This window comes from Passer domesticus, chromosome 4, assembly GCF_036417665.1.
Source record: "Passer domesticus isolate bPasDom1 chromosome 4, bPasDom1.hap1, whole genome shotgun sequence".
Taxonomy (NCBI): Eukaryota; Metazoa; Chordata; class Aves; order Passeriformes; family Passeridae; genus Passer; species Passer domesticus.
This window is the reverse complement of record NC_087477.1, coordinates 4,225,074-4,246,396: the sequence shown is the minus strand read 5'-3', so window position 1 is coordinate 4,246,396 and position 21,323 is coordinate 4,225,074. Positions and strand designations below refer to the sequence as shown.

Below are 21,323 nucleotides of genomic sequence, written 5' to 3'. Positions count from 1 at the left end.
ACGTATCAAAAGGGGATGCTTTAGATTTGCCCTTTTGGGAGAGGGATGGACAAAATATATTTGAGGCAGTCTCATTTGGCGATGATGCAGCCATCGGTATTATAAAACCATGGACACTTGTTCTGGACTTATTAAAGAACTGGATTATGAAAGGCAAAGGGGGAAGGGCAGCAGCGCAGCCGCCCCTTCGTTCCACCCTGTGTGTGAGCTGGCATTGCCGCGAGACACGGCAGGCCCCGGCCGCTGTGAAAACGTGCTCTGCTACTGGGACTGTGGCTGACCAATGTGGAGCGGCTGTGGGAACCAGCACAGCCCCAGGGAGTGGGGGAATCCCGGAAAACAGAGACCATTCGGGGGCTGCCGGAGCCAAGGACACCGGTGTCGTCCAGAGGGCCGGTGGCGCCGATTGCACAATCCAGACACGTGGAGAGATGGCGGCCGCCACAGTCCCGGCAGCCGACCCGGGCGGGCACACCACGCCGCCCTGCCCTGGGGGAGCAGACCATGTGGGGAACGCTTCTGCTCCCCACCGGGGACACCATGCCATGCAGCCGCTCCGAGCCCTCCCGGGTTACAGGGGAATTCCGCAGCCATTACACCGTGCCACGTGGCCGCTGAGATCGCCCCCCACCATTCGCACCGGGGCCGCCGCAATTCCCATCACCATGGAAACCGAGTGGACTGGCTCCAAAGTCACCCCTCCCTGGAGCCCAGCGTGTCTGCATCGGGAGTGGCCCTGCCCCCGAGCCCCGAGCCTGCCTCCAAGGTCGGATCTGAGAAGAGCTGCAGACACCAAAGCCAGAAGCAGAGTGTAGGAAAAGCCCCTGCGGGGGCCCAACCAACAAAATATAGTGGAAAGAAGCGTGCGAGGGTGTGGGACCGTGTCAGCAATAGCAAGCAAGCCGTCCTGAAAAGATGCTGCTGGCCACATGCCACGGCCATTTCACAGCAGCTGAGAGAGGGCCACTTTCTCACCAAGTCCAACAGAAAGCCAACATTGCCCTACAAAGCTTTTCAAATCAAGGCTATCATGTTCCAAAAACTCTAACAAACACACTGAAGGGTTATCACACAAAAGTTAGAAAAATGTACAACCGTTTGTAAAATATGCCTTAGAGTTCATAGAACAATACTCATTATGACTGTTTGCAATTGTTAGGACCAAAATCAATAGGCCTATAATTGGGAAAATGTGCTATTTCTTCTTCAGGCAATAACTGCTGTGCATCAAGGAAGCCTTAGTATGTCTATTAATATGTGTTTTCCTAGTACTCCTACTAATTATTATTGCCTTGTTTCAAGAAGGATGGTTAAGATCCAAGGGATATCCACTAAGATACTAATTTTTTAAAAAAATATCAATTTGTCATAACCAAATTACTGCTGCAAAGTTCTTTCACTGAAGTTCTACCACTTGTCATCATTTTGTCCTAGATTGCAAGGTAATGTGTGTATTCTATTTGCCATCTGTTAGAGGTGTGGCTCTGTTATCTTCTCTTAATTGGGCAGTTTTCTTTATCTCTTCCATGACCAATCCTCCCTCTGGGGACACATCTGCTGTTAATGGGCCATTGAGTGCCACAGCATGACTGATAAAACTACATCATCCCACATTGTGAGAAGCTCTGCCCAGAGGGAGGAGCCAAGCATTCCTAACTGGATATCATCTGAGATTTTGGACACCAGGACAGCCTTTTCCACTGGATTCCCAGAAGAGCAGCTGCCTTTTCCACTGGATTCCCAGAGGAAGACCAGGCCCATCTACACCACCACTGGATCTTGAGAGGATGACTACACCTTTCTACAGGATCACTGCTTCAACAGAACCACACCTGACACTCCAGGAGGACGGCAGCCATCATTCCAATTGGACTGCTACCAACCCCCTGACCAACAGGTGTCTCTTGGAGTGTTGGAGGACACAAGGCAGATGATGGACTTTGGACCTGGTTAACATAAGAGATTTGATAACAGGATGCCTTGGCAAAAGCAAATGGAACTTTGAAAGTTAGACTTAGATTGCAAGAAGATTAAATCAAAGAGGTTTACCAGAAAAAGAAAATCCCATTAAACTCTGCAAGCAGGAGATGTTGTTATATGCATAAGTTTGTGTATGTGATTTTAACCTAATCATTGTAGTACACATTACTAGTCTCCCTGAAGTAGTATATAATATAAAAGTGTTTGTATCCCACAATAAAATTGGATTCTATCACTGAGTCAGTCTTCCATCTCTCTCCATCGCTGACAGGTGTCAGGTTGTATTCTGACTCTGGCAGTGTTGTTTTGTATTACTGCATTGTTTATTTGACTTTTATTTTCTTCCCTAATAAAGAACTGTTATTCCTGCTCCCGCATCTTTGCCTGAGAGGCCCCCTTAATTTCAAAACTACAACAATTTGTAAGGAGGGGTTTCACATTTTCCATTTCAGTGGAGGTTTCTGCCTTCCTCAGCAGACATCTGTCATTTCAAACCAAGACACATTTTAAAAGTTAAAAGTCATCTATTAAATCACTAACAAAATGTATAACTTTTAACAAGGGGAGAAGGGTGGATTACTTGCACTGTTATTCATGTCTAAAGTTTTCGTGCACTAGATATTAGTAAAAGTTTGTTTTTAAAGTATAAATACAAAAAACCTCCCCCAACCAAGCTCATGATCCTGATCAAGCCATGAACTTGGCTGGTAAAGAAAAATATATTATTAAACCTAGATTCTCTTTTTCCGTTGAGAGAAATGAAAAAAGCCTCATCCAGAAGAGGTTTTTCTCAGGTTCTCATAGTGAAAAAGAGACTCAGGCAGAGCTCAAAACCCATGTTTTGTCCTTATTTTTATTTATTATACAAAGAAAAAAGGGGAAAAAGGGGTTGTTGTGAAGGTGCATCTTTGACTCTTAAGTAAATAATACAACAGTATAATAACCCTATGATATTCAGCTGCCTAAAATACACTTCAGTGGAAACCACAGACAAGCATCCTGAAGTCTACCTACCTCATGGACAGTTCATATAAGAACTTGATTTGTTTACAATCTATTCCTTAAAATATTAGACCACATCCTATTGTAACTGGTCCTGTTAAAAAAGCTGTCTCCCACTTTCTTCAAAGCCACCCTGAAGTTTTGGGAAGTGGAGCTAAAGTCTTCCTGGGGCCTGTTCTTCACAAAGCTGAATAACTCCATGTCCCTCCACATTTCCTGAGAGGAGAGCATTGCTGGCCAGGGGTCTGTGTCAATCCATGAACGGGACGGGAATGCTGAGGAACGCACCTTGAGCTGTTTGGTTTCCACTCTCATTACATGGTTATGACAATGGGAAGATGCCAACAGCTCACGTCCCCGGCAGCACACAAAGAACTTAATGTTACCTTACCTTAAAAAAGTAAACTTTTTTGACCAATCCCACAAAGCAAAAGCATATTGACAATAGTTCTATCCAACCCCTAGAAGCACAGGTACCTTTTGTTCAAACAATGCTTGCTTATTTGGAATGAAATACCCATTGTAAGCCTTAAAGTACAATGCACAGAGCTCCATTATTAAGCTCAGAAGTTCCTAATATCTCACTAGATATACTTTTCTGTAGCTTAGGGAGTTATTCTAGCCAAGCGTTACTACAAAGACCATTGTTCCATTTGTCCTTACTTTTTTACGTCTTATGTAATTTTGCTGCTGACTTATGGCTGCTGATTAGCTCTAATTGCAGTTCTTATGTCTTTGAGCCCTGCCTTTTGCAGCTTTCCCAAAACCTTCTGATTTTAAGGATTCCCACAATTCTCCCTCTCGGTTTGACTAAAAAAACCCTTCATAACCGTGTCATTTATTAACTGCCTTGCGTTTCATAGTTTTACTATAGGATATCGGCTTTTTACTTGCTTAAAGCATCCTTTTTGCTCACATTAAGCCTTGCTATTTTACAACACAGCAATTTTAATGTTGTGAAAGTCCAGTCAGTTCAAAGGGCATAAGTCATGTCTGATAGCAATTACAAGTCATTGTCAGAAGAAGTCTCACCTGTTCCAAGGTCTTAATTCAAAACCTTCTTCTATGTCAATACCTTCATCCACCATCTCTGTGAGATTTTGAGAACTCTCTGTGAATCCATTTCCTACCTATGTCTCTTATATGCTAAATACTTCTTTGATAGTTTTGTCCGTCATTTGTGGCACACACTGAGGTATGCAAGGTATTACTACAGTATCACTGCCAAAACACCCAACACATATAGACCTATTTTACAAAGTTCCCTTTGTCAAGGTGCAAAGCTCCATCCTAGGAACAAATCATCTAACCAGGAACCACCATCTTCTTTAATTGGAGCTGTCAAATCTTTCAGCTTTTGTATACTTTTGTGGATGGATTCAGAATGATCAGACAGGTTCATGCAACACAATCCACAAATTCCTCACAACCATGTCCATGTGCCAGGAAAAAGAAAAAATCAACAGCTGTTCTATTTCAAAGGGTAGCATGCCCAACAATCTTAACATCTGTTTAACAGTGATATTAAACAGATGTTAACATCTGTTTAATATCACTGTGTTATTGCAGTGATATTGGCATTAGTTTGTTAAATTGTTAAACAATTAAAAACAACCAACATCAGTGTATCATTCAATTTTGCTCCATTCTTTTCGTGAGCTAATTTTTGGCAAAAGAACCTCCCATATCTTCCTCAATTTAAAAACTTTGCTTTTGACCTTTAATAAAAACTTCACTTTTGAAAACCCAATAGAGGGGATCTATAATGTCACAAAACAAAAACCACACTTTTGCCAAAAAAGCTCTACAAAACCAACAACTGACACATTTATAAACAGCATAAAATCAGAGTTTGCAGGTCCCAGCAATGAACAAGGAACGTCAGGTGTGACCCGTGATCCCTCTGTTCAGCTGACGTCTGTGTACTTGCTTCTACAGTCTTGGACTCATCAACACCTTCTGGGGTGTGATATGGTTTGATGTTTTTCACTGGGACCCACTTAATTCCTGCACCTGTAGAGACAGAAGCATACCCTTTGCCCCAAGTGGTTAATCAGAAAGGACCTTCAATTTGTCCTGTCCCAGGGTTTCTAATTAAAACAGGGGGATTTTCTTTTCATTTTGCGTGTGTGTTATTTGAAAAATGCCTAAAAATTGGTGGATCAGGTTCTGCAACAGAGCAGTTCAAGAAATGAAAAATATATAAAGCTTTGTTCAATCTCATCTGTGGTGTGATCTCTACTCCCCCCCTCATTCTTGATCAAGAATGTGTTCTAATGTCTGATGTGTCCTCTAACAATTGCTTGACTTGTGGGAGAATGGTGATGAGCAATCTAATCCTTTAAAAATGTGGCCAATTTTTGAGATATATATGTGGGACCATTGCAGACTTTTACTTTTTGGGGCACACCCAATGAAGCAAAAGCTTGCAAAAAATGTTGACAAGCATGATTACCTGTTTCACCTGTGTGAAGAGAAGCAAAAACTGCACCAGAGAATGTGTCTACTGAAAAATGAGTATTTTTAAATTTACCAAAGGAAAGGTATTTAGTGATATCCATTTGCCACAACTGCAGGCTCTGCAAACACCGCGGGTTGACCGCTCCTGTAGAAACAGGAGGCTGCACAAGCTGGCAGTCAGGGCAAGTACTGATGACAGCTTTAGCCTGACTTTTAGAAATTTGAAACATTCGCACAAGTGCTTGCACATTTCAGTGAAAAAGGACATTACTCAGTTTTGCTTGTTCAAAAATGTTTTGCAAAGTGTTTGAAATAACCATTCCCAGTTTGTCTGCTCTCGCATTTTCTTCCACTAGAAATCCAGGAAGTGAAGAATGAGCCCTGATGTGAGAAACAAAATATGGATTAGTTCTATATTGCAATGATGTATAAAGACAGGGAAGACAACAATATAAAGTGTCATTACTAACATCCTTTAGAACTGATCCTTCTAATCTTTTAACCACATTAGCAACAGAATCTCTGATTAAATTAAAAGGTTGTGGGAAGAGCTGAAAAGCCTGAACCACAGCAGCAAGCTCAACAATCTGAGGAGATCCTTCTATTATTAGAAAATCTGATTCCCAGGTTTTAGATGTTTGGTTCAACCAAATTACAACTGATTTATGACTTTTCCCAGATCCCTCAGGGAAGAGAGTTATTGCATTTAAAGGTTCCTCACTTAGCATAGGTTCCTCTCTAAAATTCAATTTTGCTTGCAATAATTTGTGAGCCACGTAAGGAACAGAACAAATACCTGTAAAATTTAATAATGCATATTGTAAATCATCAGAATTTTGCATTGCCCAATCAAGAGAATCTTTTTTTCAGTGGTAAATAGATAACTGCAAATTCTTGACTTGCTAAACTGAACAATCTTGTTCTGGCCTCAATGACAATTTGTGCTATCATCCCTAACACTGTAAAACTAGTCTTTGGAAACCTGTAGGGAAGACAAACCCATTCTATTCTCAACAAAGGATATCTCTCAGAAAGGTCCCATTGAAAAATGAGACCATAAAGTCACATTTTTAATGTGACATTTTTAAAGAAAGAAGTCCAGGCTGAAGAGGTCCCATGTCTTCAGTCATTCCATTCATCTTCCTCAGGTCATGAAGCAACCTCCAGGAACCCGATGTCTTCTTGTGGATGAGGAATATTGGTGAATTCCCGGGACTATTCATGGGTGTGATGTGATCTTGGACCTCTAATTGCTCCTTTACCAATCTCTTAAGGATATTTAATTTTTTCTCTGTTAAAGGCCATTGATCAATCCTTATAGGATTATTGTGTGGCAGAGGGCCCTCGAATGGGGGGAATAATGTGCATTGACTCCATGATTGCAGAAGGCTGAGCAATTGCTTTATCGAGCTATACTATATTATAGTATAGTATAGTATAGGCTGAAGAATTGCTTTATTAAGCTATGCTATATTATATTACACTACTACACTATACTACTAGGAAAAACCCATCTCCATTCCCAGCCAGTCCAACACACTGGATCCAATTGGTCAAGGAATCCAACACCAGCACTAGAGTCCAATTAGGAAACTACCTTTTGGTAAACAACCTCCAGAACACATTCCACATGTGCACAACAACAGGTGCAGAGATTAAGAGAAGAATTAGTTTTCTCTGAGCTTTCTCACAGCTTCTCAGGAAAATCCTGACAGAGAATGAAGTCTCTTTCTGTCCACAGAATATGTGAATACCACAAGAGGATGATTGGATTTCCAGTTCAGGTTTAAAGTGGTAGGTTTTGATGTGGTTTGCTCCCTTCCCTGACGGTGAGAAGCTTCTGAACAACAAAAGGACACACTGTGGCTGTCCCTTCTTCAGGAGCTCTGCTTTACACTGTGTTTTCTTTTTTTCTCTCATCACTCCTGTATCTGATACAGAAGAACAGGTAGTGTTGGCACAGTAACCAGCTGCCCCAGGAGCCCTGCCAAGAAAGGCGCAGGAGCAGAGCTCCAAGTTCTTGGCAGTAGGGTTATAAATAAGTTAGCTTTTGTAGGCGGGGACATGAATTATTACTTAATGCAATCAATTGTTATACTTAATTTAGGTAATAAGTTATAGAGTAATAAGTTACGGAATTAAATGTGCTGAAATAGGAATGCATGCCCAGTAGAGGGAGGGTGGTGAGATCTGGGTAAGGGAATTTGCTAGAAAACTGCCTCAGGAGATGATGACATTAATATGAAACATGATTGCAAGAGCAGGCAGCCAATGAAGCCTCAGAACTCTGGAATGATTGGCCAGAGATGCACCATTTTATGGAGCAACCAACAACCAAGAAAAGGAGCAAGCAACAGGTGGATTGAGAGTGCACCACTCCTGTGGCTTTAAGAGACTTTAAAAGCCGCGGGTGCTGAGCACCTGGGTCCTTCTGCCCAGCCCGTGCCCAAGGAAACACCCTGTACAGCACGCAGCATTGTTAGCTTGGAACTCGGACTTGCCGCCCAGGTCCCAGGCTCACCCTGGGCTCTCCTCTGAGCTTGTCTTGACTTTCAATAAACAGGCCCGAGCCTTTGGAAAGATCTTGGCTTCATTTTGCCAATTTCACTCAGGAGTGAGGCTCTTAAGACAGGGTGGCCAAACAAACTTTCTGCTTGTGTTGGGTTTTCACCAGCTATCAGTCACGCGAGTTTTTCAACTAGAAAATATTTTCTGCTGAATCATGACTCCTGTCACAAAATGTTAACTATCCAAATCTAGCACACAAATTCCACACTGAGAGGAGCTAGAAATAAATTTATACTTCTTGTACTAGAGGAATTACTTTCATCTATACTACAACACTTATCTTTCAGCCAAATGAGGCTGCCACATAAAGGAAGGAGGTCAAGGGCTTCTCTTTTCTTCGCTACTTTTTTCCTATTCTTTTTGCTTTGTTTTGTGCTGTGGCCTCATCACAAACCAATATAGAATGAGATTGGTTTGCCAGACAGCAAGCTGGCACCTGATGAAAATAAATTGAATAAATGTGGAAAGCAGAAAATGGAGTGAAATTTCTTACATGGATAAATAATTCAACTGTGTTAACTGTGCTATTAGACCTCTTAAAAAAACAAACAAACAAACAAACAAACAAAAACAAACAAACAAAAAAAAACAACAAAAAAATCAACAACAAAAACCCAGCAGATGAAAAAGTCACTATGGCTTTCAGAATCCATTAAGATACAGAGTTGGATATATAGAAACAAATAATGTAAAGAAAAAACCCTTTTCTTTGATTGCATTAAACAAATGTTAGTGGTGGAACATCAGTTACTGCATTCACCTACTACACGAAGAGAGCTGTCACATGCATGTGATATAGAAAACACCCACCCACTCAGCCTGAAATACCCACAGGCCCACTTTTGAGCAACTAGTGACATGTGCTCTGTATGCATCACCACTCTGCAGTCAGGTTTCTTGTGTGCCATCAGGATGCCTATTAAAGATGGATATCATAAAAGGATTAAGGAGTCTGTCACATGCATTGTTTTCTGCTCTATTTCCTAGCCTGAGGGATTAGTCGGTGTAAACAGCTCAAGATCTCCACATTTTCCAGATGAGTCTGTGAACAGAAAACAGTCATGAGAGCATCCAATATGAAACTTGGAAAGAAATGTGATTGAAGGCTGTCCTGACTTGCAAAATGATTGGTGCTGGTTTGCACTGTTGGAAACTCCTTGCTCTATGCAACCTCTTGTTTTCCTGACAATGAAGTCTGTCATTCCTGAGTAACAACAGCTCACACTTCCATAGCAAAAAGGTACCATCACAGCACCTAGGTGTATTTCCAGTCAATCACAGTCCACTTATATCTCACTAAGCCATTCTGAAAGCTTCCTTATACATTTTACATCTTATTAAAAACCTATAGTATTTGTTTAAATAATTTAACTTTGGAGACAGGAAGTTTTAGAAGTGACTCTCACAGCTGATGTTCTTTAAGTTGCTTGCAGCTGGTTACTGCATAAAGCAAGCTGCTGAGATGGATGTCAGGTCCCAATATCCCTAAAGATTAGTAGATGATATTGGTCCCAAGTGCAAAATCAGCATTCAAATGTCATGTATTATTCAAAGCATCAGATATTTCAAGTATGAAGAGACATGGGTTAGCTTCTTCTCTAACAAAAAGAGTTTCCTATCTTATAGGCTGGAGATGATTTAAACAATTTAGAAGTGATTTAGAAATCACTTGGGGTGATTTAAACAGAACTCTCCACAGCTCTCCCACAGCTTTTTGAAATATAGAAATAGTATTTAATTTATGCAGCCATTTGTAAAGAAGAAAAGAATTTCTTATGTTCAATAAACAGAAATTCTTTTATTCATAAAAGTCATCCTAATTTTACAGAACAATGAAAGTAAAATCAGAAAAATACATTTCTATTTACAATGCAATTTTCAGAAATCCTTTCTCTGCTAATTCATATTTGATGGGATTTTTTAACTCTTTCACCTGCACTTTCAGAATGCAGTCTGTTCAGAATAGTGAGCAAGTTTCTCCTAATTCAAGAAGCTGCTCAACTGCAGAGCATTGACAACTGCCTTTGTGAAATCCAGTATGAATTCACTTGTGAAAGTCAATTAGAATTTGGTATTTGGTTAGAGATTCTTATGCACACAACATCCAGACACCTCGCCAGTCAGAGTGTCTCAACACAGATGTGCACAGATTTATTTTACTTGCAGTTTGTTTCTTTACCTTATCACAGAATGAGATCCCTACCAACATAGGAACAAATTAAATCCCTTGCCCTTCAGCACTAGGGGTATTCAGCCCTCTGCTGTAATTCTTTCAGCAGCCTGCTGATTTCCTGCTTGTAGATAATTGTATTACAATATGCCAGAAATCCATCACAGAAGTAGTGTAAAGCCATCTCAGTACTTCTGTTTCCCTTCTTTCTAAGGAATGCAAATTGATTCCTCCACCCCTCCTTGCACTCTTTTGACATCCACTACAGCTGCTCCTTGTCACATCTTACGGGCACACAAAGAGCATGACACAACTGACACAGGTTCCAGCAGTGCAAACACAAAGTGCATAAAGTTTTTGTTGTCTGGTAAGTAACTTACCATGGCAGTCATGATGTAGATTACAAACAAACAAACAAAACAAAACAAAAAAAAAAAGAAAAAAAAAAAGCTGAGATAATATTATAGATTTCCATAGACCAGAAAACAAATAACCGAAACAAAGAAATGTAAAAAATAGATAGACTGAAACTCTTAAGCTATCAAGAGACCAGAAAATTTTAAAAAGCAAACAACAAACAAATCAATGCTAGTCAAGACTTTTTTATTCTCTGCTCCTCCCTTTTCGAGCCCTTCAAGCCCTGAGCGAATACGAGTGCCCCTCCTTCATAAACCAGTTTGTCAAGCTGACCTTCGACGCAAGATCTGCCGAACTTCATCTGCAGGCTCAGAAGATCCAGTGTCCTTTGGCCACTCCCACTTCCCACTGAAGATGGGAGCACCTGCAGAGCAGAGGGGACCAGCTGCAGCTCCAGGCCCAGCTCTTGCTGGTCACAGCTGAGCCTGTGGCAAGCTCCAGGAGCTCCAGCCTTCTTGCTCCCTGTTTGCAGCTCCCTCCCTCCAGCCCCCTGGCCCTGCCCATCCACGTTTTTCCCTCCCAGTTCACCCCTTTGCTTGGCCTTCCCTTAATAAACACTTTGGCTTTTTCACTTGACCCGTGGCTCCCTCTGTGGAGCTGAAGCAGCACAAATCCTGAGCCCGGGGACACACAGGGCCCTGCTGCCGTTCTCTTCCACGCCGTCGTCTGTGCATGGGCAGAGAGGAACAAGGGCAGCTCAGGCTGCAAAGGTCCCTGTCCTGCTGCTCCAGTTGCACAGCACCATGGAGTTAAAGGTTGTGCTGAGCACACTGAAGGGAACAAGGACCCTGGGTTTTAGAAGAGCCAGCTTGAGTATGCTCTTCTATGGCAAACATCCACCAAGGGCAGAGGAGCTTGCCATGCTGGAAGTTCTCCCCGAGAGCTTGCTGAAAGCACAGCAATGCTCCATGCATACACAGGGACAGGAAGAGGGCAGAACCAGACACCATGATGGCCTAACAGTGAGCTCTGGGTGTGCCTCAAAGCAAATGAAGCAGCAGCAGCAGTGCAGTGGCTGTGACTCAGAGGCGCGAGCGTCCCAGTGGCTGCAGCGCTGTCAGGCAGTGCCTGCAGGCAGGGTGTGCTTCTGGCAGCTCTGCTTTCCCCACAAGTGAGGAATCGCAGCCTCTGCCTCAGGCCCAGTCAGAAAGACAACCAAGTGAGACCAGAGGCAGGGGACCCTTCCCAGCTGTCTTGGGCATGGCTGCAAAACAGCGGCTGAGTCTTCCTGTGCCTGGGTTTGGGGTGTGCTGAGCCCAGAGCCGGCCAGCTTGTGCTCTGCTGTGCCAGGAGTGCTCTGGGCGGGCAGCAGAAGTGCTGCATGCACAGCGGAGCATCCTGCAAGGGGCTGAGCAGAGCCTCCTGCGGGAACAGGGCTCTGCTCCCTGGCTGGGAACAGCCTGGTTTTGCTGCCGTGAGCGCAGGCAGGAGTTCAGGCACGTGCAGAGGCAGCGGCAGCTCGTGTTTGTAGGGACCCGGGGCTGCACGCCCAAAGCGACACGTGGGCGTGGGGAAGGAAGTGACACAGAGCTGGGGGAAGGAAGATGAGCTCGAGCTGGAGTGCCTGTGCTGCAAGGAGCAGAAGGAATTCAGCCTTGCCAGGGTTTCTGATGTGTGTGTTGGTGTTCTCTGGGAAATGCAGACATTTGGGGAAGTGTCTTTGGAGGAGAGGAGCTTGATTCTCAAGGAAACTGCTTCCCCAGGTCCCAGGGTCAGAATCCCACCTGCTCTACCCTGGCTAGATGTTTCTTTTCACCAGATGGAAAGAGGGAAGCTCGAGTCCTGGATAATTTCAACTGAGTTATTGCAAGGTGCAAAAGTGATAGGAAAAGATGGAGGATAAACTGAGGAACGGACGGTGAGTCAGAGGGACAGCAGGATCGGGTAACAACCAGTTAGAAGGACACCAGGGGAGTGCAATGTCCTTGGGGAAAGTTACTGTTTTTAAGCACAGCAGCAAGTAAGAGGGGTTAGGTACAAAATGACCCAACTCGTGGGTCATTGGAAAGTTCATGGGGAGGGCAAAAGGTGGCGTGATACATGTTGAGGGGGATGGGGAGGGGAAAAGTTTTTACAGGAATAACTAATGAAAGATACAAAGGGTACAGGTGTGAAAGGGAGTACAGCATTTGAATCAGCATTTTAATCATGGGAAAGGAATGAATTTTCCCTAATGTAGACAATGGTGCTTTCCCATGTTATTCCTGAAAATCTGGCTTTCTCACCCCCAATGCCCATGCCCAGGAGCCCCCAGTGAGGTAGGTGCAGCTGTCTCCCTTTGGCTCCCTGCGCTCCTTTCAGTCCTTGAGGCCCCTTGCACTTGGCAGAGGAGCAGGGAAGGGGGAAGGATGTGAAGAGCAGCTTTGACATCTGCCGGGCTTGTGGAGACCAAGCCAAGCACCTGTGGTAGGGTGTGTTCCCCCGCTTTGAGCACAGGTCTGAGATGGATCGTCTCTGTCCACGTGAGAGCCCCAAAGCTTTCATGGAGAGCTGTGAATTCAAAGGCCTTTATGCACACACTAATGCCACGTCCCTGTCTGCTGTGTTTTAACTCTTGGCAAGATGCATTCGCATCTTGCTTGCTGGAAGCTGCTCTGCTCCAGGGCCAGCACTGAGCTGGGCTGTGCGAGCCAGGCACTGTGGAGAGTCCTTCCCTGAGCACTTGGTTGATTTTGGTGTGTCCCGGGCCGCCTTAGACACTTGGGGCAACACATTCCTTCCAATTGGAGGCACTTTGGGTGGGGTGGGGGAGGCCCCAGGGCACATGGCAGCGCGTCCGAGGGCCCTTTGTGACACGCTGCAGCATGGTCACTGTGGAACGGAGTTGGACAGGGTGTGCCAGCAGCCCTTTGTGACACACGCTGACATAGGTGCTGGTGGCGACGCGGGCAGGCCCCAGTGCTCGGTGCACACGATGGGACAGGACAGGAGAGAGTGGTGCTGTGAGGAGACCCCGCACAGCTGGCTCACCCCTTGCTGACCCGGAGCTTTTCTGAGACGTTACTCCTGTGGCTGGCCCTGCGGCCAGACTGCAGGACTTGGTGACTCAGCGCTTTCCTGAGGCATCTCCCATCCCTGCGGCCGGTGCCCTCGTGGCCTGGCCGTGGGACTTGGTGACCTCCATCCCTCACAAGGAGTCTCCTGTCATTGCGACAGGAGCCCTTGAGACCAGAGTGCAGGACTTGCTGTCCTGTGGCCTTCCTGAGACTTCTCTGTCGCAGGCACCTGGAAGGCGCGACTGCTGCACCTGCTGACTTGGACCTTTGCCGAGGCATCTGTCTCCAACGTGCCCTCGAGGTCAGACAGCGGGATGGCAGGCAGAGTTCTCAGCCTGTTCAGGATGCTTCGGGGGAAGAAAAAGAATGGCGCTGCAGCTGCCCCAGCGCAGCAGCCTGCAGAGCCAGAGCAGTTGCAACCACTGCAGGACGGTGAGTGGCAGGGCTGGGCCGCAGGGCTGGTGCCTGCAGCCAACCTGGCCCCATCCCAACCCTGCCCCTCTGGACATGCCCATGGACAGGATGGAAGAGGGGCCAGGGCTGCCCTCTCGGTGGCCGTGCTCTGTCTCTTGGGCATCCCAGGGCTGTCCTTGCCTGGGGATCACAGGGCTGGGCTGTGTTCTCCAGCCTTTCCTGCAGCCCCTCAGCTCTGGCTGCACTTGCTCTTTGCCAGATGCAGGAAAGGATGGGACACGAGAACAGGATCCCACCAGCGGACGCTTCCACAGAGCAGCACAGGTACCTGCGGCCATCCCGGCCTGGGCTGGGCCTGCTGGCACGGCTCGGCACAGCCCCGCGCTTGGAGCAGACCCTGGAATGTCCCTCTCTTCCCGCCCTTCCTTCTGCTGCAGGCATTGCGGAGGTTCCTGCGTGTTCGGCGCAGAAAGACCAGTGCCACCGCCACCGAGGGCACGGCCGAGCGCGGCTCCAGGCCCAGCGAGCTGCGGGCACGGCCTGGTGCCAGCGCGGCGTCCTCTGAGCATGCGGCAACCTCGGACAGGGCAACAGCTGCGGGCCGGGCGAAGGCTGTCATGGCTCCGACTGAGGGCACGGCCAGCACAAACAGCTGGAAGCGAAGGACACCAAGGACTCGGGCCATCTCAAAGATGAACAGCACGGCCACTTGGACTGGGATTCCTGCTCCCATTCCGGATATTTTTTCATCTCAGCAGCAGGTAAGCAGCCTGGGGCCAGGGCTGCAGGCCTCCCAGGATCGTGTGGCCCCTTAGGCCACGTCCCCTGGGTCCCCTTAGCCATTGAGGCCAGCACAGTGGGGTGGGAAGGCAAGCACTTCCTGGGGGAAGGTGGGCAAGTTGCTCCCTTAGACAGCACTCCAAGCTATCCCTGCCTCCTCCAGGTGGCAGCCAGGGTGGGGGACATTCACCAGAGACTCGTGTCCCGTGTCACTGCGGACACGGGGCTGGAAACAGACTTTCTGAGCCTGGCTGAAGAACACCCTGCTAATGTGGTGATGAGCCTCCTGCGCTGTGCCCCATCCTGTGACAGGTACGGGGCACAAGGGCCTCAAGAGCTCGGTGCTCACCGGCCCATAGGACCCCTCACCCTGCACAGCCTGTCCAGAGGGGTCTGCCAGAGAGACAGGCAGAGAGCTCCAGGACCCTCGGGCCCCTCTGTTTCCTGAGCTGCTGCCATGCTCCCCCCCTGCCCCTCAGGGCACCAGGGCTCTGTCACCCGGCCCCACGCGGCTGCACAGGGCACGGTACTGACGTGCAGCTCTGCTCCCACAGAGCTGCTGTACTGATGTGGAGAAGCATCGGCACGTCAAGACCCGCAGTGCAGAAGGTGCTTCCAGCACTGTTCTCTGTGATAGAGGACAGGCCACTGTACAGTATGTTTTTCTACAGTGGGGATAACGAGGCCGTCTTTGCCCTGGCTGTGAGTTTCTGCAACTGGCCTTTGCTCACCCTCCGGGTTGCCTCTCCATGCTCTCCCTGCCCTGCAGCTCCCTGCCTCAGCTGCTGGGCTGAAAGCTGGGCTAGGGGCAGGCTCAGGGCCAGCAGGCTGGGTGCTCGCCCTGCGTTTCCCCTTGGGCCCTGCCACATGCACAGCTGGGCACTGAGCGCTGCTTCGGGCTGCTCTCTCCTTGCAGGCAACTGTGGTGCTGTGGAAGATTGCCCACATGCCCGAGTGGCACGACGCAGTAGTCCTTCATTCGGCCCAGCTGTTTGTGGCTCTGCTCTTCCAAGTTTTCTCCACCACAGAGCAGATACCAGAAGAGGTTGAGGACTTCTGGAGAGCGTGCCAGGAGGAACACCGCCTTCCCACCAAGCCTAACAGGTGCCAGTCGCCCTGTCCTTCCCATGGCCCTGTGGCCAGGGCCAGTGCTCCCAGTGTGACCTGGCCTTTGCTCGGCACACAGGTTTGCAGTGCAGGCCGTGAAGGCTCTGCTCTGCCAACTGGGCTTTGAGAACAAGCTGGTGGCTCTGGAGTGCAAGCAGGTCTGGGACACCTGCTCTGTGCCGACACCCAGCATTATGCAGTAGGTCTGCTGGCCAGGTGAGAGCCCCTTCTCCCCGCCACCACCACCAGCATTTGTGCCCTGTGCCCGGAGTGCCCCACACAGTCCCTGTGGTTTTGGGCCAGAGTGCCTTGCCACATAGGGGCACCCAAGCAGACTGGAAAAGGCTGGCAGAGGAGGGTGCCCGGGAGCAGGTGCCTCCCAAAGCACCCACGTCCCCTGGCAGTGCTAGGGACAGATCAGACCTCTGTGAGTCAGTCCTGGGAGAGGTTTTCCTGCCTGGCTTAGGGCTTTGGTGCCTTTTTCCCCCTGCCAGGGAGATGCGCCGTGGCTTGGCCCCCTTGTGTTCCCGCATCGCCTTGCACCTGCTCAGCCTGCTCATCAGGAAGCAGCCACGCTGGCATCTGCCTGCCCTGGCGTTCTTGGTGGAGGTGAGCCTAATGGCCAGCGCTGCCTGGCTGAGCTGCCTCCCAGCTCTCTGGCCTCTGGTAGCTGCAGCCCCTGGGACGCTGCCTGTGCCCGCTGCTGCTGCCTGGGCCCGGCCCTGTGCAGCTCCGGGCTCCTGCTGGCCGGGTGCCCTGTCACTGCCCTGTGCATTTCAGCTCCTGGAGTGTCTGGACTTGAGCAAACACGGTCACAGTGCCCTGTCGGTCGTATCCAGGCACCTGCCCAGCGAGTGCAGGGACAGGCTGCGCCTGGAGCTCAGAGGCCTCGTGGTGCTCAGCAAGGAGCCCTTGCTGGTGAGAAGGGGGCAGTGGCTGAAGCCACACTGGCAGCGTGGGGCTGGGGAACACAGACCTTTGGGCTCAGCTGGCCTTTGGCACCAGAGGCAGCTGCTCCCAGCTCTCCTGCCTCCCGCTTCAGCTGCCCGAGTGCCCCAAGCAGCTGCTGCTGCTGCAGCTGTCCTCAGCTTCACAGCACAGCTTCGTCTTGCACACAGAGTGGAGGAATACGTGGCCTGTATCAACACCTGCTGGAGCAGCTGGCTGATCCTGATGCAGAGATGGTCGGGATGATCCTCTCCGTGCTTACATATATGCTCCAGGAGAAAGACCTCAAGATACCCGGCATCACCGCCCTGAAGCTGGCTGAACCACTCCTGCCACACTTTGAGAATGTAAGGCTCTGTGCCCCCAGCCAGGAGCACTCGAGGCTGCCTAGAAATTTTGTATCTTGTGCAGTTTTAGGCCTCTGCCCTGCTGGGCCTGGAGTAGTTGGTGCTGAGGTCTTTTTCTTTGTTCCAGGAGAGCAGCCATGTGCAGCTGCTCTCCATTCAGCTCTTCAGCAAGGTGATGGAGCTGGTAGTGGAAGAGGGCAAAAAGCCTTTGACAAGAATTGTGAGCCGCAGCCTGCTCCCTCTCTTCTTCTGCTGGCACAATGAGAACCGGCGTGTGGCCAAGGTGAGGCTTTGTGTGATGCTGCCACATCCCTGGTAAGGGGTTCGGCTGCCTCCAGCCCTGGCAGCTGGCAGGCTGCAGCCTTGCATGGCCTTGGCACAGGGACACAGGTCCTGTGCCCTGGGCTCTGGTTCCACCTCTGGCTGTGTGCTGCTCTCCAGGCCTCTTTGGAAACACTGCTTTGTGCGGCCCGGTTCCTGAGGAGGAGGGACATGGAGGAGCTGCTGAGGAAGGAGCAGCGGATGAAGTTTGCCGAGCACCTGGTAAGGAGAGCCTGGAAGCGCCAGCCGCGGGCTGGAGAAGCCCCCTGGCCCCGGTGCTCAGTGTGCGGGGCTGGCAGCTGTGTCCCTGCCCAACGCTGCCCCCGGGGCCGCCAGCCCGCGCCCCGCACGCCGCTCCCTGCCCTGGGCCGTGTGGGCCGGCTCGGCCGGTGCTGGGCGCAGGGAGCGCCCGGCCGAGGGGCAGAGCCCGCGCCGAGCCTTTGCTCCCCGCAGCTGCTGCAGGACGCGAGCCGAGCGGCCGAGCACCTGCGCTGGGCCCTGCCGCGCCTGCAGAGCCCGCAGCGGCCCCTGCGAGAGGCGGCCGTCAGGATCATCGGTGAGCCACGAGCCCGGCGTCCCTCCCCGCCTCCCGGCCCGGCCGCTGCCCCGGCAGCGGGAGCCGCGCCCAGGCTGCCGCCGCCCTCCCGCAGCCGTGCCCTCCCTCGGGCGGCAGCGTGTGGCAGGGCCCGGGCTGAGCCCTGCCCGGGGAGGAGGGCGTGCGGCCCCGGGGCTGGCAGCGCCCGTGTCGGGCAGCTGTGCCGCCTGGGGCCCCACAGCCTCTGTGTTGCCAGGGGTGGCCGGAGTGCTCCTGATGGGACAGAAGGAGGAGCTCCAGGTCCTCAGTGAGGGTGAGTGAGGGCAGCCGTGTGCCAGCAGGGACCGCCGGGGGCAGCTGCACATCCTGGCCCCGGAGCTACAATCCCTGCCCGGGCTGCCCAGGGCTCTGCTCCCTGTGCGGACCAGGGGCAGCGGGAGCAGAGCCCGGAGAGCTTTCAGAGACACGTGCGGGATGCGAGGCCAGCGCCTTCTGGCCAAAGCCCTTGTCAGCCGCTCACTCCTGGCCATGGCAAAAGCTGGGTGGGAAGGCCCTGGCAGGAGGCTTTGCTTGGATGCCAGCAATCAGGCCTGTGACCGTGGCACTGTTCCTTTCTTTTCCAGCCCTTCAAGCCCTGAGCGAATATGAGTGCCCCTCCTTTATAAAGCAATTTGTCCAGCTGACATTCGACGCAAGATCTGCCGAACTGCGCCTGCAGGATGGGAAGAACCAGTGTCCTTTGGCCACCCCCACTTCCCACTGAAGATGGGACTAACTGCAGAGCAGAGGGGACCAGCTGAAGCTGCAGGCCCAGCAGCTCTTGCTGGTCACAGCTGAGCCTGTGGCAACCTTCAGGAGCTCCTCCCTTCCTGTTGGTAGTTCCCTCCCTCTAGCCCCCAAGCCCTGCCCATCCACGTTTTTCCCTCCCAGTTCACCCCTTCACTTTGCCTTCCCTTAATAAACACTTTGGCTTTTTCACATGACTCGTGGCTCCCTCTGTGGAGCTGAAGCAGCACAAATCCTGAGCCCAGGGACATGCAGGGCCCTGTTGCCGTTCTCTTCCACGCCGTCATCTGTGCACGGGCAGAGAGGAACAAGGGCAGCTCAAGCTGCAGAGGTCCCTGTCCTGCTGCTCCAGTTGCACAGCATCATGGAGTTGAAGGTCGTGCTAAGCACACTGAAGGGAACAAGGACCCTGGGTTTTAGAAGAGCCAGCTTGAGTATGCTCTTCCATGGCAAACATCCACCGAGGGCAAAGGAGCTTGCGGTGCTTTTCACTACACCCGTCCTGTACTGAAGTGGCTGTTGTGAAAAATACAGCCAGCCCCATGAAACTTACCAGTGTGAAGAAACTGCTGCACAGCAACAGCTGAACTTCAGTGTGTCTGAGCCAGTGCTGCAGGCTCAAATGCTGCCAGCATTATCTCTGCACCCTGGGACACTTCCCGGTTCCTGTGCCTTGACACTGCTTTCCCATGGGGCTGGGGAAGGAGTTTGGCTCTATGAACTGCCTGGTGCTGTGAAACAGGTTCATTTTTGTCAGATGAGGTGATGGTGTGCACGTGTCCACATGTCTCCCTGCCTTAGTGCCCTTTGTGAGCTGCTTACTTCTGCTAGAATTTGTGGAGTGTTTAAAGCTTGCTGCCTTTTATTTCTTTGCTCCTATTCAGAGAAATGAGTTGTTGAAGTCTTTGAAATGTTCCATTTTCATCCTTATGCAAGATAGTGAGGAATGCCTTCTTTTCATCCCTTAGGTAATTCTTTGCTTTATTATTGCATGCAGTGAGATAGGATTAGTGTGGGTTACAAGTAGTAAGAGAATATGGAATAAGAGAACAATAAGCACAAGAGCAAAAGATAAAAATAGTCTCAGGAATTAACCTAGTAGTTTGATATTTCTATGAATATATAAAACACTTGCAACAATGCTTAAATCTCTTTTTCTTTCTGATAAAAAATGTGTTTTCAAGTATTTTGCATACAGGATTCCCCTGGGATGTAAGAACTTGAAGCATTTCAAGTCTGCAGCTTCAGGAATGAAATAAACTTTTGACTCAAGTTGTCAACCTGAATAAACTCTTAACTACCCCACAGCAATTGCAAGTTATAGCTAATAAGGATGGAATAGAAACACAATTGCTCTTTTTCCTCTTAGCATTTTCTCCCTGGCCCTATAAAATTTGGTTTTTTGCCTTGTTCCTTAGTTTGCTTTCCAAACCATTCCATGTCCTCAGTAGATCTGGAGAACTGTCTCATGCGTAGATCTGAAGAATCAGTTTTGAATCTAGGAAATTAAAGGAAGAATCACACTTCATAAGCTTGGGCTTGGATTGAAAGCTTGAGATCATTCAAGTAGACATTGCTGAATGTTCAACCTGGTCTGGCAGGCTCCTCTCTCTGAAAGGTGGGCAACTGAAACCTCTGTGTTCGCAGAGAAAGGCAAGTTTTGGGGTAGCTGGGAAATGGCTCTGGCCAGCTGGTGTCCCAGGTGTCATCTTTAATAGTTGTTTTCTTATGTTATTAGTAACCAGGCTATTAGGCCAAGCACCTGTAGTGTTTGGGTTTTTGGTTGTGCTTGTTTTAGTTTTGGCCAGCTGCATTGGCAGGTGGCTGTGAGTGCACTGTAGTACCCCCTGCTGCTGCCCAGTTCTGCTCTATTATGTTTCTTTTTCTTAGCCAGGTCTCATAAGCCCTCAAAAGAAATATAATACACCCAAGGACAGCTTATCTATTACTCTGGGGGCATAAAATTAGCAGGATGACTTCTGCTGCAGTGTTAGAAACAAAAAGGTTTAATAAAAGGTATAATAACAAAGAGAAAAACTCGAGCCAGGTGCAGCAGTCTGCTCCTGGTAAAAACACTTCACAAAAGCACTTAGCTCTTTTCTTCTCTTCTTTTTCTCCCTGATGGATCAAGCGGGACTTTTTGGCTTCTATCCAATTAGATGTCCTCAAGTATTTGGTGAAGTCCCTGAGGTCCCATGAGGTGGCTTTTCACCTAATCCTTGAGAGAAACTTCTGGCCTTCTTTTCTTTTCTGGGGGACAAAGGCTAGTTTTGCCACTCTGCCATTAGGGTGCACACTCCTACAGACATGGCTCTCTTTTCTTTCTTGGTCTCTTACCCCTCTGGCACTCAAAGCCATACTTGCTATTGTAGTCATTAGGTACACGGTCCTGCTAGGATGGTTGACTAATTCAGGAACAAACAGCCTTGCTGCCATACCAGGGACACTGCTCTGGAAATGGGCAAAAAGAGAAAACATTTAATGTTTTTTCA

General features: G+C 49.1%; 1 protein-coding gene and 1 long non-coding RNA gene across 2 annotated transcripts; both read left to right on the top strand.

The window, feature by feature from the left end:
- Positions 1–14,589: 14,589 nt before the first annotated feature.
- Positions 14,590–18,205, top strand: LOC135299819 (uncharacterized). The gene is made up of 11 exons (XM_064419244.1): positions 14,590–14,768; positions 14,951–15,099; positions 15,342–15,489; positions 15,704–15,891; positions 15,974–16,110; positions 16,389–16,503; positions 16,675–16,812; positions 17,013–17,189; positions 17,317–17,472; positions 17,631–17,794; positions 18,124–18,205. Exons 6-11 carry the CDS (start codon positions 16,393–16,395, stop codon positions 18,203–18,205), a joined length of 828 nt encoding a protein of 275 aa, XP_064275314.1. The 5' UTR covers positions 14,590–14,768; positions 14,951–15,099; positions 15,342–15,489; positions 15,704–15,891; positions 15,974–16,110; positions 16,389–16,392.
- Positions 18,206–18,251: 46 nt separating this feature from the next.
- Positions 18,252–19,973, top strand: LOC135298453 (uncharacterized). The gene is made up of 2 exons (XR_010360430.1): positions 18,252–18,358; positions 18,669–19,973. It is a non-coding gene; the product is annotated as an uncharacterized LOC135298453 (long non-coding RNA).
- Positions 19,974–21,323: the final 1,350 nt, after the last annotated feature.